The 19,494-nt window shown below is 43.9% G+C and overlaps 1 protein-coding gene across 1 annotated transcript; it reads left to right on the top strand.

Moving 5' to 3' along the window:
- The first annotated feature begins 366 nt into the window (after nt 1–366).
- On the top strand, nt 367–14,963 carry LOC144824593 (gamma-crystallin-1-like). Its single transcript, XM_078683646.1, has 3 exons — nt 367–387; nt 2,058–2,300; nt 14,630–14,963. Exons 1-3 carry the CDS (start codon nt 379–381, stop codon nt 14,900–14,902), a joined length of 525 nt encoding a protein of 174 aa, XP_078539772.1. The 5' UTR covers nt 367–378; the 3' UTR covers nt 14,903–14,963.
- Nucleotides 14,964–19,494: the final 4,531 nt, after the last annotated feature.

Below are 19,494 nucleotides of genomic sequence, written 5' to 3'. Positions count from 1 at the left end.
CCAGCCCCGTTTTCTCTGGACCGCTCACTAAGCTCTCGTGTTTGATTCGGGATTTCTGCTCTGGTGTCATGTAGAGGCCTGGCGCTCGTCATGTGTTGGCAAAGAGCCCATTCTTTGCCACAAAAAAGCATTATGTGCTCATATCCTGTGCAGCGTGCTTTGCTAAGTCCTGACACTGCAGTGACCTTTGACCCACAGAAAGCAGAGCCCTGCAAAAGAGTGGATATTCCCTGCCACAATAGCGCGTGCGAGAGCTGTGCATTCATTTTCCTGGGCAGAGAAGCCCTCTGTTGAGCTTGCACTTCTAGCAGCAGACAATGTATATAAGGGCTGTGTGGAAAGCATCCAGGCACCACGACCACTCTGAGCTCAGCCAACATGGGAAAGGTAAGGTTTGCGCACTTTTACAACCCTAGCTCCATCTACAAATGCAGAAAACGGCATTTTACACAAATTCGGATTCAGCAGAACTTGAAATACAAAACTCAAAACTGAGAAATTAAGTTCGGATTTATTGAAGTCTTCACTGCCTCTGCTGCATCGACGTCACAGAAAATGTATAGAGTATGCAAAACAGACGTTTTTGCACGTAGTTGTGTCATCGTGACAGATATACCACATATTCTGCAATCACGTTATTGGTCGCTCGTACGCTGAACGATGCACGTGATGCTGATGATAAGTATTTAACTGCAATGCGATTGGGCTCTTTATTGGGATTCTTTGCAGGAACAGGTTGAATTTTTCAAAAACATTACTCTTTTTAAAAAGTTTTTTCAAGAGTTGGTAGAGGTCTCCTTGAAACTGACCACTCCCAAACATTTGTTTTAATGTTGAAAAGGGTGACGGGGTCCCAATGGAATCCTTAGCCCTATGCGATTGGGTGATCACCTCCTTTGGGGTGTCGATAACCTATCAATAGATCGTAACAGACATTGCAGCCGCATACCATTGATACATTGCTTTCTAGATTACAATTAGAAAGAAAGTCCTCAGACACACAACTTCCAATTGAAGTTCGATATGTATTCCTAAATCCATTTTGCGATTTTGTAGGCACTTACTGAACCTCTATATGGGCTTAGGACAAAATGCAAATCTATTTTACTATGGAAAACCCTCTGAGCACAGAGTGTGCAGCCACTAAATGGCTTTGTACATCTGGGTCCAAGTTCCTTTATTGTGTCCCAGCAATTGAACTAAGTCAAAAGCTCCAGCATTCTCTATAGTGAGAAATGCATCCATTGCACATCGAGCTGCAAAGCTGCGGCCAGCTACAAGATGAATTAAATCAAGAACTGGCGAGTATTTCCTTATGGCTATTCTGACTTTATAGTTGCTGTCACATATATTACTCCGACCACTACTGCAACTACTACTACTAATAATAATAATAATCATAATAACAGAAAATAATAATGATAACAATAATGCTTAACACAGGTACAAGGCAGCAGCTGCTGAGATCAATACGTTTGTGAATAGCTGTGATGGCTGAAGCCATTCATTCTACAGCTCTAGGTCTCCAGCCATCAGACAGGGTCTTAGCTCCAGTCTTTACTTTACTGTGTCCCCGGCCACCCTGGCTTGAGGGAATGTTTTAATACATCACTGTGTCACGCCAGAGACCTGGTAGCTTCATGGAAGGTCAGAATCTAATCAACAAAACAGGAATAAAATGAAAGCAGTGACCTTGCGTTTGAGCCCGATGTACGTTGCATCGAGTCAGGGTCATTGTTGAGTCTTCACAATAATTCCTGGACTTAAAAACGTGCTTTATAAAGGAGATTGTGATTTCTATATTTTACGTTGTGTCTCTATTGAGAGAGTTAGCCCATCAAAAAGGCAGCAAGACTCTGCTTTTTTGGATGGCCACAATAGGGAATGACGACTGAACCAAAGCTAGTAACCTTGACCGTCCCTAAGTGAAATGCCTACAATTAAAAAGAGTGTACGTAGACTCAAAATATACACTGAGTGTTCTGGTGAATGTGTATTTGTGTGTGTGATTGTTTTATGCGTCTAGTATTTCAATTGTCTCTAATTTTACTTAATAGATCACCTTCTACGAGAATCGGAACTTCCAGGGCCGCTCTCATGAGTGCAGCGCCGACTGTCCCGACCTCTACTCTCACTTCAACCGCTGCAACTCCATCCGGGTGCACAACGGGCCCTGGATGCTGTACGAGCGGCCCAACTACATGGGGAACCAGTACTTCCTAAAGAAGGGAGAATATCCGGACTACCACAACTGGATGGGCTACAGCGACGCCATCCGATCCTGCCGCAAGATCCCAGAGGTAGGACTTGCTTTATTGATTTTGCTCAAGAGATCTTCTGATTCTAGCAACGCCCCCACTCCCCACACACACATTCATGTCATTGGTTAGCCAACTCTACCTAAGAGGGGGGTGTGCATAAGCAGTTGTCATGATCCACTAGCCCTGTGCAAATGTACTTTTTCCTACACGGAAGGGGAACAGCTATGGCCCCACCCAACCCATGGCATCAGAGTATTTTTAATTTTTTTATATTCTTTCCTTTTCTTTCAATACAGGGGAAAGGACACCCTTTCGGAAACAGCCCTCTACATTTTTGCAACAAGGGGTGGTGATGGACAGAGTCTCTGAATTAAGCAGAGTACTCTCACCCAGTCAAGAGATCAGGGCTAGATCCAACACCGTTTTTTAGCTCATTGCACCATCCCAGTTTCAGAACCTGGCTGTATGCAAATTAGTCTGTCCCTGGCCCAGTGCATCATGGGAACAGGGCAGACCAGACTACAAAAGCCAATTCTTACACTGGGAAGGAAACAAGCTTCCGGGGACCGGTTTCTGGCATTACAGCCGTCTTCGGCCCGGCTTGCTTGAATCCTGATGGTGCAATGAGCAAGGGACTCACATCTGAGTATACCCTTCCACGCTTAGGGTGGACAAAATTATTTACAACAAGGGGTGGTGATGGACAGAGTCTCTGAATTAAGCAGAGTACTCTCACCCAGTCAAGAGATCAGGGCTAGATCCAACACCGTTTTTTAGCTCATTGCACCATCCCAGTTTCAGAACCTGGCTGTATGCAAATTAGTCTGTCCCTGGCCCAGTGCATCATGGGAACAGGGCAGACCAGACTACAAAAGCCAATTCTTACACTGGGAAGGAAACAAGCTTCCGGGGACCGGTTTCTGGCATTACAGCCGTCTTCGGCCCGGCTTGCTTGAATCCTGATGGTGCAATGAGCAAGGGACTCACATCTGAGTATACCCTTCCACGCTTAGGGTGGACAAAATTATTTACAACAAGGGGTGGTGATGGACAGAGTCTCTGAATTAAGCAGAGTACTCTCACCCAGTCAAGAGATCAGGGCTAGATCCAACACCGTTTTTTAGCTCATTGCACCATCCCAGTTTCAGAACCTGGCTGTATGCAAATTAGTCTGTCCCTGGCCCAGTGCATCATGGGAACAGGGCAGACCAGACTACAAAAGCCAATTCTTACACTGGGAAGGAAACAAGCTTCCGGGGACCGGTTTCTGGCATTACAGCCGTCTTCGGCCCGGCTTGCTTGAATCCTGATGGTGCAATGAGCAAGGGACTCACATCTGAGTATACCCTTCCACGCTTAGGGTGGACAAAATTATTTACAACAAGGGGTGGTGATGGACAGAGTCTCTGAATTAAGCAGAGTACTCTCACCCAGTCAAGAGATCAGGGCTAGATCCAACACCGTTTTTTAGCTCATTGCACCATCCCAGTTTCAGAACCTGGCTGTATGCAAATTAGTCTGTCCCTGGCCCAGTGCATCATGGGAACAGGGCAGACCAGACTACAAAAGCCAATTCTTACACTGGGAAGGAAACAAGCTTCCGGGGACCGGTTTCTGGCATTACAGCCGTCTTCGGCCCGGCTTGCTTGAATCCTGATGGTGCAATGAGCAAGGGACTCACATCTGAGTATACCCTTCCACGCTTAGGGTGGACAAAATTATTTACAACAAGGGGTGGTGATGGACAGAGTCTCTGAATTAAGCAGAGTACTCTCACCCAGTCAAGAGATCAGGGCTAGATCCAACACCGTTTTTTAGCTCATTGCACCATCCCAGTTTCAGAACCTGGCTGTATGCAAATTAGTCTGTCCCTGGCCCAGTGCATCATGGGAACAGGGCAGACCAGACTACAAAAGCCAATTCTTACACTGGGAAGGAAACAAGCTTCCGGGGACCGGTTTCTGGCATTACAGCCGTCTTCGGCCCGGCTTGCTTGAATCCTGATGGTGCAATGAGCAAGGGACTCACATCTGAGTATACCCTTCCACGCTTAGGGTGGACAAAATTATTTACAACAAGGGGTGGTGATGGACAGAGTCTCTGAATTAAGCAGAGTACTCTCACCCAGTCAAGAGATCAGGGCTAGATCCAACACCGTTTTTTAGCTCATTGCACCATCCCAGTTTCAGAACCTGGCTGTATGCAAATTAGTCTGTCCCTGGCCCAGTGCATCATGGGAACAGGGCAGACCAGACTACAAAAGCCAATTCTTACACTGGGAAGGAAACAAGCTTCCGGGGACCGGTTTCTGGCATTACAGCCGTCTTCGGCCCGGCTTGCTTGAATCCTGATGGTGCAATGAGCAAGGGACTCACATCTGAGTATACCCTTCCACGCTTAGGGTGGACAAAATTATTTACAACAAGGGGTGGTGATGGACAGAGTCTCTGAATTAAGCAGAGTACTCTCACCCAGTCAAGAGATCAGGGCTAGATCCAACACCGTTTTTTAGCTCATTGCACCATCCCAGTTTCAGAACCTGGCTGTATGCAAATTAGTCTGTCCCTGGCCCAGTGCATCATGGGAACAGGGCAGACCAGACTACAAAAGCCAATTCTTACACTGGGAAGGAAACAAGCTTCCGGGGACCGGTTTCTGGCATTACAGCCGTCTTCGGCCCGGCTTGCTTGAATCCTGATGGTGCAATGAGCAAGGGACTCACATCTGAGTATACCCTTCCACGCTTAGGGTGGACAAAATTATTTACAACAAGGGGTGGTGATGGACAGAGTCTCTGAATTAAGCAGAGTACTCTCACCCAGTCAAGAGATCAGGGCTAGATCCAACACCGTTTTTTAGCTCATTGCACCATCCCAGTTTCAGAACCTGGCTGTATGCAAATTAGTCTGTCCCTGGCCCAGTGCATCATGGGAACAGGGCAGACCAGACTACAAAAGCCAATTCTTACACTGGGAAGGAAACAAGCTTCCGGGGACCGGTTTCTGGCATTACAGCCGTCTTCGGCCCGGCTTGCTTGAATCCTGATGGTGCAATGAGCAAGGGACTCACATCTGAGTATACCCTTCCACGCTTAGGGTGGACAAAATTATTTACAACAAGGGGTGGTGATGGACAGAGTCTCTGAATTAAGCAGAGTACTCTCACCCAGTCAAGAGATCAGGGCTAGATCCAACACCGTTTTTTAGCTCATTGCACCATCCCAGTTTCAGAACCTGGCTGTATGCAAATTAGTCTGTCCCTGGCCCAGTGCATCATGGGAACAGGGCAGACCAGACTACAAAAGCCAATTCTTACACTGGGAAGGAAACAAGCTTCCGGGGACCGGTTTCTGGCATTACAGCCGTCTTCGGCCCGGCTTGCTTGAATCCTGATGGTGCAATGAGCAAGGGACTCACATCTGAGTATACCCTTCCACGCTTAGGGTGGACAAAATTATTTACAACAAGGGGTGGTGATGGACAGAGTCTCTGAATTAAGCAGAGTACTCTCACCCAGTCAAGAGATCAGGGCTAGATCCAACACCGTTTTTTAGCTCATTGCACCATCCCAGTTTCAGAACCTGGCTGTATGCAAATTAGTCTGTCCCTGGCCCAGTGCATCATGGGAACAGGGCAGACCAGACTACAAAAGCCAATTCTTACACTGGGAAGGAAACAAGCTTCCGGGGACCGGTTTCTGGCATTACAGCCGTCTTCGGCCCGGCTTGCTTGAATCCTGATGGTGCAATGAGCAAGGGACTCACATCTGAGTATACCCTTCCACGCTTAGGGTGGACAAAATTATTTACAACAAGGGGTGGTGATGGACAGAGTCTCTGAATTAAGCAGAGTACTCTCACCCAGTCAAGAGATCAGGGCTAGATCCAACACCGTTTTTTAGCTCATTGCACCATCCCAGTTTCAGAACCTGGCTGTATGCAAATTAGTCTGTCCCTGGCCCAGTGCATCATGGGAACAGGGCAGACCAGACTACAAAAGCCAATTCTTACACTGGGAAGGAAACAAGCTTCCGGGGACCGGTTTCTGGCATTACAGCCGTCTTCGGCCCGGCTTGCTTGAATCCTGATGGTGCAATGAGCAAGGGACATTTTTGCATCTTTTAAATGAGTACTAGCTGCTACTCTGGAACGCCATAACAAACTAGGAAAAATTGTCTTACTACTGGGGGTACAATGTGAGAACTATCACTGTATTGTGTGCATTTTCCTTGACAATAGTAAGAAAGTATGGGCCTAATTTATAGGAATAAGTGTGCTGTTTGTCTCAATGTGCTATTGCTAGTCCTGTATGAATTCATTTAGCAGTTTCTGGAGCTTGGAAGTGGCTACCTGGAGTTCGGGGTGTTTACAAACTAAAGTGTTCAAAAACATCTTAAATGTTCCTGGCTACAACTAAAACTGGTGAATCACTCTAAGTCCCTGAATCTCTGATAGAGGAAGAGAATACTAATGGCTTCCACATGTGACACGAAAGAGAGGGCAGGCAAGAGAAAGGTGAAAGGGGAGTACTGCCTCCTCTCCAGCTTACCAGCCTCTACGAGGTATTAGTATTTCAGTCAGTGTTGATATATCTGGCAGGATGATGCATTTGAAATGCCTGGCAGAGCTAAGTCAAAGTGAGTCATCTGTCAGATATGCATAAACCGTGAGTGGTTTTTCCACAGCATTGTGTATTTTTTAACCTTTTTGAGTCATTGGTCCATAGGAGAATAGGGAAACCTTTTCAAGTTGGTGTCTCTATCTGGCCTGTGATTTGCTCTGACCCAGCGCTACTGTTCTGTCTGAAACAGTAACCTGTTTGAAGGTTATATAGTTCTTCCAAGGACCATGAGTTGTGAGATCATTTTTGTCATGCTTATTTCACAAGTAACTGACTGCTTAACCAAACCTGAAAAAAAATTAGGCAAACTGTCCATTCATCTAAAGTAGGGGATACAAATTCCTTCTCTTTCTTGCAACAAAAATCCTTAACCACCACAATTGCTGAGGGCAACCACAGATATGGTTCCATAAATATTATCAGGCAATTCAGAACCACAAGGAAAAAGAACACCATTCATGATCATTGCACTTTTCATGAAATTACCTTATCTACTTTATTCAATGCATATGACCAGAAGGGTATGAGTATTTGACAATCCTAGATAATATGACTCAACGACTACTCAATAGTTTTACAAGTCAAGCTTAAATTACTATTCGATAAAACAGAACCCATCGTCAGGGTGAAGCCAGTTAAGAAATCAGACCATTTCCTGGTAGGTAAGTTCTGGTAGGACTGATGCAGACAGCCACAGCCTGACATGTGACTCACTTTCACCCATCTGTCTTTAAAGCCAGCAACATCTTAAAAGATATCCTACAAGCTCTTGCCCCTAAAAGGTTGGTGCTATTAATTGCTACGTTTATGTCCTCTTCACTATCTTTATGGGGCCGAGAACATGACAGTCCTCCACACGCTAAGGGTTGGCAAACCTTCTGGTGTATACACAAGAGGGTTTCACATTACAGCCCCCCCTCCTCCACCACCACCTTGGGCTGCTGGGGAAAAACTACCCCAGTATCCTGAGACTGTTCTTTGTGAATTTATCACTCTTGAAAGTAAAAGTAGAAGGAGCCCTTTGGCTTCTTCTCCCTCCAATGGGTTCAGTTTTCCAGGCCCAGCTCAACCCCCTTAGCATGGATAACAAAGGTAGCAGTAACATTAGAGAGGAGAGAATAACCCCTTTTAGATGGTATCCCTCCATAGTGGATCTGTGCTTGAGGATAATCACAGGCAGGTGGTCCCCGAGTACAGATTTGTGTGCACAACTTCAATACGTTGAAAGGGGGAAGCAGCACCTGGGGTATAGAGAATTGCTACACCCAACTCGACATGGTCCCAAATAATCTTTGTCTATATGTGCATATTGGAGATGTACCCACAGCATCCCAGATCCAGAGAATTACTGAATTTCAATGAAAAAATCTTAGATGTTTCCATGTTGTAATTTGGGGCCTTTCCTGTTCAAGGCGCTACGCTCACCCACACAAGTGGTTTACTCTTTTTATTGTGAGAAGTTTGTAAACTTCAATAGAAGTACATTTGTTATTTTCTATTGATTTCTGTACATTGTTTGCTTTTAAATGTGTTAGTGTGCACAAAAGAACACAATTTGTAAAACTCACTTGAAGCACCTGATAGAAAGATTAACCTCAAAGTGAGAGTGATATGAAATCTAAAATGAGATTTAAAATTTGTATGCACATTTCAACGATGCATACCTTTCTTCATACCCATTTTTTATTTGTTAGGTTTTACCTTTGGAATCGGGTCACTCATTACTTTTTTCGGTATAAAAGAATACCATAAAAGCACAAGTAAAAAACATCAAAGTTAAAAAACAAAACCAGATCAACAATCGAAAATTCTACATAACACATATTCGATACATCAATAGTCAGGTACCCCTCCCCTCAACCAATTTATTCATAAAACCATAAAAAGAATAACATCACAGCCAACCTATGTTCTCCCAATAGCCCTTGTTGCTCTAAGTCTGACCACTGCCCTTAAAAAATGTACAGTACAAAATGTGTTAGGCTTTACGTTTTGAATTGAGTGATAGTAGAAACACAATGAAAAATAATCATATGTCACATTCTCGTTAGATGGCTCTGGGGATTAGAGTTTATGGACAACCAAAAAGCACTTTATATCTCTGTAACTGGAAGAGTCTGATAGATATAACAGTATATTACTTTTGTAGATCAGCCTTCATGCAAAAAATTGAAGATGAAAATATAGGCACTTATTTTTGTTTTTTTATTTACTGTCACAATTCTTTTTTTTAAAGATTAGTTTTTTTCGGGAAAACCTCACAAATGACGCCTATCAGAATTTGGATTGGTTTACTACTTTTCAGAATTGTATAACCCTCCAGTTTCACACATGGGTTTCACACCGCTTCCTCCCTCAAAGGACAATCAGGGATGTTTAGTGAATTTTGAATATGCCCCCTTGGAATAACACTTTTCATATCCTTTGCGTTATGACTGTTAACTAGAAGCTATCCAGAGGCAAATATCTCTGTAACTCTGAGTTACATCAATGATTCACAGAGAAAGGTTTGACGTATGTTGAAAAGTGGGTTTTTAGTAGATGTAAGTGTACACCTACCACTGGCAATAAGTCCACTAGCACAGTACTGGGTCCTAAAAAGGGTCTCTTTGAATTAGTCCATTGCTCAAACCTTGGTAAATGACACCGAGCAATAAGGCTTAACATAGGAGACAGGCATGTAAAGCATTTAAAAACACCAATACAGTAAATAAGTGGGACACAACATGCAATAAACATCCCACACCATTTTATAACAATATTAAATATTTGTAAGTTTAAAATGACACCAAAATGACCGAAATTCAACATAGGGAACACTTTCTAGTGCTTAGAAACCAATAGAATAAAATCTGGACATCTAGTCTTGTGTGACTGGGACAATGTCAAAGTATGAGTCCATCTGCAATAGAGCCCTGCTCAGATACCCCATGCAGTGGGCCTCGGTTAAAGTTTTACCTTTGCACTTAGAAACTTTTTTGGAGCTTCTTCCGCCAAGGGCCCCTCCACCAGTCCAGATTTGGTGAGAATTCACCCCCTTGACTTTCAGGGAGCTCCCAGTCAAACTCTGGAAGTCAGATCTCCGGAGCTCTTTAGTGGGATGAACCTGGAATCTGGGCCTGGTCGCAGTTGAAGGTGGCCGGCTTGGCTCTTGCAGTCAAGTCGGTCATCTTGAGGAGCATTTTCTAAAAAGTTTCCCAAACTTTCCCAAACTTCTGGAAATCCTTCCAGAAGGTCTCCTGGGGGTTCAAAGTGTCCAAAATACAAATCCAGTGGTCTGGAATCTCTTAGATGGTCCGGAGGAGGACTCGGGCTGAAGAAAAGTCGGATAAGCTCTGTTAACCTGTAGCTGGAGGGAGGTCACTCCTTATTCCTTCTTGAAGCAAGGCAAATTCCTCAGAGATGTAGTCCCAGATAGTGCAGCAGGTGCAGTCTTCACCAGGCATGACTCTAAGTGCAGATCCGGATTCCAGCAGGACTATCCCCCTTCATCATGTGGTTTCAGACAGCAGTAGTGAGAGGCTATGCAGCTGTCACATATTTATTCATTGGTCTCTGGCGACTAGCAGTGTGCAGGACAACACCCCAAAGCATAAAACCTTCCTCCAAAGTGTGGCATAGAATTGTCCCAGAAAGCATTATTCCTCCAAAATCCATGGTGGCTGACACCTCAGCAGAGCAGCAGGAGCTACCTAAACCAACTCCCAGTGTTGCTCATTTGCACAGCTCTCCTCCCCCTGACATCTGCAAATTCCTGCCTTAAGCCTCCACAACTGGCACCTAGGGTGGACTTGGCTGACAGGCTGGCCTGTTCTGCTCTCCTTTGAAGCTCATGCCTAATGGCCCATCCCCTGCTCTGGCATTCCTGTGCCCCAAAGAGCTCTCTTCATCAGATAGCCACTTCCTGGCCAGACCTCTTATCACCTAATCAAGGCAGCTTGTGTAATCCCCTCAGGGCTCATCAATCAGGAAAGAGTGCTAGAGGCTAGATTTTGGCTTATAGAAAAGAAGTTTCAAAAACTTCCTTACTGTACAAGTTAGCATACATTTACCAATGGCAAATGATTGGATTTATCAATACCATTCTATTCAGTCCTTGAATGTTATTTCACATACTTTCCTAGCTATAGTTATGCGCCCATAACATATTGTCATGGCAGCCTTTGAGGCCCACTATCTACAATGAGAAAAACAAAATGTTCAATTTCTTCCTCACCAGGGTTTATAAAACCTCTATTACATAGATCCTGCTCATAACTACAGGGCACCCTACCCCTGGGGCACCTAGGGGAGACCTGAGGGGGTCTAATATGTACAAATGATGTAGATTAACACGTCACAGTGCCCACAGCACTATATTCGACTTTGTAGTGAATTTCCTACACTGCAAAGTGGAGGACCCTGCCTATAGGGACCCTGCTTATAGGTACATGCCCCCACACCCCTGGGACACCCAGGAGAGGCCTGGGGGGTACCCTCAATTTAATAATAAGGTTGATTATCACGGTTAAAGTGCCCCTACCACCAAAGTCGAGTTTTCATCTAATTTATTTTTAAAAGTAGAGCTGCAACACCAGGCTGCTTTTAAAATGACCTCAGAATCTCAGTGCACACACACAAGTGCAACAAAGGCTGCTGGCCTCTAGTCGGCCCTGCCCTAATAAATACTAGGGACTTATAGGTAGTTTCTATCTCCTTGTCCAATTATTTACTAGGGATTTATAAGTGTACCTCAATGTATGTGTTTTTGTTTAACATAGCCCTGGCCCTAGGCCAGGCTAGCAGATCCCAGGACACAGTCAGAGTCAGCTATCATCAGTGCCAGTAAGTCCACAAAAAATGAGGGGTGAACAGGCAAAAAGTGTGACTCGAACAGCGTGAAACTCAATAGATACCAGCCATAACACATTAATGTTAAACAATGTGATAAAAACCATGGTGAGCGCTATTAGCTGAACTGACACTAAGGTTTGGAATAGCTTGAAGTGAGCATTATTGACCTGGCGGCCGTTTGCATGAATTCATGCATTGTTGGCACCAATGAGATTTTTGATGATCATTACACTAAACAATTTGATGATATTCCACTGTTTGCATCTGTATTAAAACAATGTGCATGCATTCGAATTATTAACATTGCCTGGTTTTGCCTCTACTGGACTCCGGTAGTACTCGGGGCTCTCCTCCGCCTCCGGAGAGCCCCCACCATGGAGCGAAGTCTCTGTCGACTCGCAGGTGCTGGGCCAGCGCAGGGTAGGCTCCTGCCTGGCTTCTGGGTCACTCCTTCCCCCTCCAGGCCGCCGCAGGCAGCGTGGCGGCCCTTGACAAGACCTCGGGTCGCTGCGGTGATTGCGCTGACAGTTTCAGTGGGCGGAGACGTGCGGGGTGGCCTCCTGCTTGTTTCAGTAAAGTGCGGGGTAGGCTCCCGCTCGAGTGCTAAGCGTCCCGAAGTGGCACACACGCGGGGTAGGCTCCCGCTAATTTCAATAAGCACCACGTTGCGGGGTGGGCACCCGCTTTCATCTAAACCAGCACGAGTGCGCAATCACGTGGCAGGCAGGCAGGGGGGATTCCCACAAGCTGGGATTTCCTCATGGTACTTCGGCAGCACATCGCTGCAGGGACGCACACGCTCCCCACCTCCTGGGCAGTCAGCTCCTCTTCTCCTGGGCAATCGGCCTATAGCGCTGCCCTCACCAAGTGCTAGGTAGCAGGGAGCATAGGCGTTTAACACTCTCAAGGCGCTAGAGTGCAGGCAGGAAAGCACGGACAGCTCCAGTTTAGCGATCCTTTCTACTCCAGGCGCTAGTCAGCAGGCAGAGCACGGTTGCAGCACCAACGAGGTGCTAGGTAGGAGAGCGTCAGGCCCTACTGGGAAAGATCAGCGATCAGTAGGCACTCATCAGTACAGGGCCGCAGTTCTTAGGCACAGTCATCCCCCATAAAGTGGGACTCCTCCTGGGTCAGCAGTGTTCACTCCAATAAGGGGGCTCTCACTAGCCATGTGGACAGCAGAGGGGGAACAGATGGGCACGGGGGCCAGCACACAGTCTCTGGTGGCGGTACCTCCTGGCAGTACGTCCCCTCACATTCAAGTCCACGCTCAGTCTGAGCACATGGCATCCCAGCTCCGCTATTTATACGCCCATCACCACACCTACCAGACAGTGCCAGAAGCCTGGGGAAGGTTCCCTGGTGAACCGGTCCCAACTGGTTTAGGGGAAGGTGTAGAGCACCTTGGGTTTCAGGCTTCCCTCCAAAAGCTGGAGTTGCTGGGAAACAAACAACTAGACTGGTTACCCACCTCAGTCAGGCGCCACAACACACAGCCAGGGCATCCATTTTAAAATTAGCATTTCTGCACAACAGCACAAATAAATCTGCGCACGCCATTGCACACCAGGCGTTGTCTCACACATGGTAAAAGGCTAGGGGGAAAAGCAAAACATTTTAGGGAAAAAGGGCCAAGTCCAATACACATCATATCTTTATTCTACAGACATTAATTCTACAGACATATGTTTTCAACACTCTTACATTATTCATGTAGGCATGGACAAATGACCAGGGAGTCAAGACATATCTTTAATTTAAATTCTCATTATTCCTATCCTTTCAGACTTCGAAATTTGTAACAAATATACATTGTTGGTTCTTGATGTGAAACTAGGTTGTATAGTTGCTTATTATTTGTGAGAAAGTTAGTAAAGTGTATACCAGCCATGTGAAGATCAAGAAACTATACTCTAGAGTCCCTGCACCCACCCCAGAGTATCTTCAGAATATGTATCTGTACCGATGAATATCTCCTGCCACAAAGGAGACAATTCTGGGAGATTGATACATTTGATAGTCAAATGGCAACGTGCGTAACAAACCCCCCCCAAGCACATTTAAAACCACTTTCCACTTGGTCTAAATGAAACCTACTGATAAACCAGTTGCATACACAGTTTGGATACAGTGATCAAAAGAAACATAAAATGTACCAATTACAAAGCTCCCTCTGATATGAGGCTTCATTTTCATAGATTTGTGATTGGTGCCTCTGTAGTCCTTATAGTATGAGAGTGTAGAACCCTTTGGTGAAAGGCCTACTATATATGTTAAAGGCTTAACAAATGTTGCGTGAAGACCGTTTTCATTATGAGCTAAACTAATGTAACTAACCTGCTCCTTGCTTTTAGCATGTTCACCATCAGTACCTTAACCCTGCTTACCCATTACTATTATCATTCTCATTTACACATTTAGAGAAGTCGTGGTCACAATGACTTATATTCTTTTATATATTTCCTAGAAATTATACTTGACCTCTTTGAAGAAAAGTGCGGTCTAGACACATCAACAATTTGCCTTCTTCAACAATTAACTTCAATTTTGGCTTGTAGAACCCAAGGCTATCTCTCCAATCTGTGGCTACTCTTTGTTACCTTGTCTTCCTGGCCTGTCCCTAATAATAGAAGCATTCACTACATTGACTCCGAGGCATACTGAGTGGTGACTGATCAAAGACAAGCTTCTATTCAGGGTCAACACTACCTTTCACTTTTGTATCAGCAGATTCTGCATTTGACAGTTTGATGGATGGTTATTTAATACACTTTAAACTCGACTTAACGTTGATTATACTTGATTGACAATAGCTATTTATTTCAAGATAAAATTTGCTGAAGTCAATTCTATTTCTCAATGAAAAAATTAGGCGATAGATTCATGCTTTTTTCCCTTATCCTTTTGCTTTTACAGCACAATGGCTCCTTCAAGCTAAAGATTTATGAAAGTGGAGACCTTGGTGGGCATATGAAGGATTTCACAGAGGACTGCCCTCAACTCAGAGATAATTTCCGCTTCCACAATATCCAGTCCTGCAACGTGCTTGACGGCCATTGGATCTTCTATGAAGAACCACACTACAGAGGTCGTCAATACTACCTAAGGCCTGGGGAATACAGGCGATACACTGACTGGGGTGCAAGAAACCCCACCGTTGGATCTTTCAAACGGGTTAACTCTGTCTAAAATAAAAGTTATGATTCTGCTTTAATTCCCTACAAAAGTTTCAATAAAGTCTTGAAAGCTGCACGTGTATTTGTTTTTTCAATGTTTTGATCATCGTTTCCCCACTCTATACATTTATCAAGCTGAAATATTTCACAAAATACTGACTAGGCCATTCTTGTATCGCCCATCAATATGAATTAACATAGTTCTGACATCTGCACAATGAAAGTCAAGCTGAAGTGAATGGTTTATAGGCAGAAATAAGTAGTATTCTATCTTCACATGGAGTATAGCAGATATGGAAGTATGGTTTATCAGGCCATCTAGCCTCTCAGTATTGTTTTCCACCATACCCTTTCGATCCCTCCCAGCACTCATCTGCTTCTGTAAGACCTTATAGACCTCTCATTCAGATGGGAAGTAGCTACAGGCTGCGTAGAAGCACCCTATATGTTACAAATCAAATTTAAAAAAAACACAATGTAGTAGTTCGAAATATAGATATTTGTGCCATTTTTCTCTGCAATATAGGGCCAGATGTACAACAGATTTTTGCATGTGCAAACCAGTTTTAGAGCCGTTTGCTCATGCTAAAAAACAGTGAGCCATGACTAACCCTATTTTGCGAGTCACAAACAATTTGCGACTCGCAAAATAGGGTTTAGCGACTCGCTATTAGGAAGGGGTGATCCCTTCCTAATAGTGACTCCAAAAGCCATGTAAAAATGTTTTGCAACTGCAATTGTGGTCGCAAAACACTCGCAGTTTACCACCCTTTCCCTTTGGAAATGCATGCGCAAACCTTTTTTAAGGGCAGGCAGTGGTCCTTTGGACCACTGCCTGCCCTTAAAAAATGAAAAGTGACAGTTTTATTTTTTAAATACGTCCTGTTTTCCTTTAAGGAAAACAAGCTGCATTAAAAAAAAAAACTTCTTTATTTAAAAGCAGTCCCAGCCATGGAGGTCTGCTGACCCCAGCAGGCCACCATCCCTGGGAGTGCTAGCCATTCCCAATAGGGTCTCAAATTGCGAAAGCCTCATTAATATTCTTGAGGCAGGCAATTTGCGGCCCCATTGGGAATCGCTAACAGTGTCTCAAACACTACATCTGGCCCTTAGTTTCTTTTTGCTTTCTAACTCTTGTCCTGCTTGTTTGATTATTAATTACAGTTACTTTTTGCCCCTCTGAAGAATCGGACCATATTGATTCATCACTTAGTGAATTTCTTTTTATTTGAAACCGTGAGCCGGATTCATAAATGAAAAAAGTAATACCACGCAGTTGCCAACTGGTGCTTCCAGATCCAAGTTTCCAAGCACAATCCTGGAAATACCAAGTAAAATCTACCCTGTGGTCCCGTTTTCTCTACGTGCAATTGATTATAAACAGAAGCGTACAGTTATGCACGGTGGAACTGCAACCAGATAAGCAATAGATTTTTTTTTTCTTTTCTTTTTTTTCTCCACAAGGAAAACAATTTCCTCCTAGAGCAAGCCCTCTCGCACTATGCCCCTTGAAAAGTTGAAAGTGATCTATTCCTCATTCCCATCCTGAAGGGGAGTTAATGCAACCTTTAATGGAGTAAACAGCAAGTTATTTTCCAGGTTGAAAAGGGTTGGATCAGAGTTTTTGAATGCCAAAAAGTCATAAGTTTGCTGGCATTCACAAACATTCAAGGCAGATCCTGCCATGATCCAGCCACTCCACACCCTGATATTTCTCTGTAATTGTGGCAGAGGATTCTGCACTAGAGATTTATTACAATAAAATTGCTTTGTGTTTCTGGCCCACTTTATTTATTTATTGTCTTTTATGAAGCGCAAACTTGACCACCAAGGTATCAGAGCACTGTACATAGAGAACTGTTGAGATTTGCAGTACAGTCATTCACTCATTTCTAATGATAGCGTGTACTTGGCAGTCGGAGAGCAAGGTACAACACCATGGGATGCAATTAGTAATATTAAAGTCAATAATATACAATATTAAACAGGGTGAAAGACAGTTTCAAAAGAGTTCCTTTATGGCACATGTTTTTGTAGCACTAGGGATTTAACTTCTTTCTTGAAGAGCCTGAGTGAGGTAATTGCTCTCGTTGAGGGGGGTAGGGAGTTCCACATTTTTGGAGCAGATACGGTGAAAGTGTGATTTGCTTTGTTTTTTAAATTGGGCTGGTTTTAGTGTGAGGGATTTAGCACTTCAAAGAAGAACAGGGTTTAGCATCAAAAGTTAATGCCACTTCAAGGAAGGCGCAAACAGGAGAAATGTTTTTATTTTTCCTTTGTTTTCCGACTTTTCAAGCGTACTGCACTATGCAGCACACATACAAAGTGAGAAAAGCTTTTAAACTTGTCTAGGCATGGTATTTTGTACAGGAACAGTATCCTTCCTGTACAAAACCTATGCTAGACTTACACACACAACCTAACGCTTTGCGCTAAGGTGTGTGCGTGGTGCTCGGCAGCTGAAATGAACGTCTGTGCTAGTGAGAGGGGTGGGGAGACCCATATCTCTGAAGATATGATGCTCTCCTGCTCCCTGTCACACAACGCAGCAGAGGTTCTTTTGGTGCTGCACTGCGTTGCATGTATTTTTTAAAAATCTGCCCCGTATTTTGTGTGTAAGATATCTCCCATTTATTTAGCCATTTCCTCAAAGCTGGAAATCCATGACAAGCTCACAAAGATTGTGAAGTTTCAAATACATGTTCTCAAAGTTCTAACTGTCCAAATCTTTGTAAATATGCACACCTTGGACAATGGTACGTTGTAAAATGCTAATTTATAAATCTGAGAGTTGGTACTGGTGGAGTTGTAAACAAAACAAATCACGACGAAAGAAAGAAAGGAGTGCAGTGGGGGGAAAGAATCAGAGTGGTTAATAGGAAGATTTTGTATGAAGAATAGTAATGCCTGCCTCAGCCCTTTCATGGGGAGATCAGTGGTGAAACATGTTTATATTTAAATGTGAGGGAGAGGTTTGATACATGATTTATACAAAATGTGCTCTCTGAATGTCAGCATCATCTGATAAGTGATCAAGCAAATGTATGCAGACGTTCCAACAGCAATGGACCAAGTGCTTTTACCTATTGATATAAATCCTTGCCAGAGATATTAAACTCAAAGTCACTACCACTAAAGTATTCATATTTTTACATCTGAATAGAGACTTCACTTAAAGAGCTCAACAATTAGACACATTTCAGAGCTATCTGCAGCTAATCCTGTCAACCCTAGGTGGTATCTATGATGATTCTCAAACATAATAAAATACTTATTATTGTATGCCTTTTAGAAATGTCTTTCTTAAATGTAGTATGAGGTATCCCAATGTTCCAGATCAAACATGAGGAGTCCAATATTGAGGTGAGGCTGAAGTTTATTACCTGTCTGGCAGATTCGCAATACTTAGGCAACTGCTGTTATCCTGAATTTCAGAATCCCAGCACACTCACACAGCAGTGACACACTAGGCACACAACAAAGGAGACTCCACACAAGGTTATATACAAATATCCTTTGTATTATCCATAAAACACATTCAATCACAATCACATATAGCACTGTGCCTCTAGGCACTTGTCATGACGTCACAGGAATTACGTAAATCACTTGCCAATAGGGCCACTGTCATTAACATGATAGAACTCATAATAAAAGCTGACCAGTAACTAATGGTTGGAACAGTCCTTAGCATAACATATTATCCACAGTGCAAGATCGTAACAACCTCTATTGGGCACATATTAGAAATAACCAGCAACATTAGCTGTGCACTATAGGACACCACATACATGTACGCCTCTGCATAAATTGCACAGTATGACACAATATCACATCAGGCAGTAGGCGTAAACATCATCACTGAACATATTCAGCCATACGCAAAAATGCAGTATGAAACCTTCTGCATGCACACCAGCAATGAACATAGTCAGCAGTATGCAAAAAAATCCGTAGCCACAATGTCTCCAGAAAGCATATACACTCCCATAACATTTTGTATAATTTGGGGAAAAAAGATGTTTAATTACATGCTTGTGCATAATTAATGAAGGTATAACATTCAATTGTATGTGTGTTTTCAGAACCTAATTACTTCAGGAGAAAGTCTTTACTCTTATATTTGTGACTTCTTAGCAATGGGATCACGGGAAGTTGAGCATCAAAGCACAAATTCAAGCCCTTGGAGAAATATTCTGCAAGATGATAAAAGTTCCTTCTCCTTTCCTTGGCAATGATGACACCACTTCAGGCCTACCCAGCAAACAGCACACTGGCAGAGGGACAGTCCAAACTCCTGCAGCTTCCTTCGTTTTTCTCCTTGGCAAAGGTTTGTCTTGTTGTTACAGCAGTTATCTAAAGTCCTGGGGTCTGGGCCCCAATATTTATATTGCAAATTACTTTGTCCTCTGAGGGCAGAGGGTCCTGTACCTAGTCCAAACCAGTTCTGGGTGCATTCTGTCAGTGCACACCTGCTTCCTTTGTCAGTATGGGCCAGGGTCCTCAGACACACCACAGGAGGTGGAGCCAGCATTGTGGAAGGCAGGCACTTTCCTATTCAGGCCCAGGTGCTACTCCTCCCACCACTCTACATGCAGATAGGTC

Source organism: Lissotriton helveticus, chromosome 3_1 (assembly GCF_964261635.1).
Source record: "Lissotriton helveticus chromosome 3_1, aLisHel1.1, whole genome shotgun sequence".
Lineage (NCBI taxonomy): Eukaryota > Metazoa > Chordata > Amphibia > Caudata > Salamandridae > Lissotriton > Lissotriton helveticus.
The sequence above is the reverse complement of the archived record's forward strand: the minus strand, read 5'-3'. Positions and strand labels throughout refer to the sequence as shown.

What these genes read in the sequence shown, in the direction of transcription:
- LOC144824593 (XM_078683646.1), top strand. An exon ending in CCTGCCGCAAGATCCCAGAG is followed by an intron (nt 2,301 to 14,629) that starts GTAGGACTTGCT and finishes TTGCTTTTACAG; the next exon opens with CACAATGGCTCCTTCAAGCT.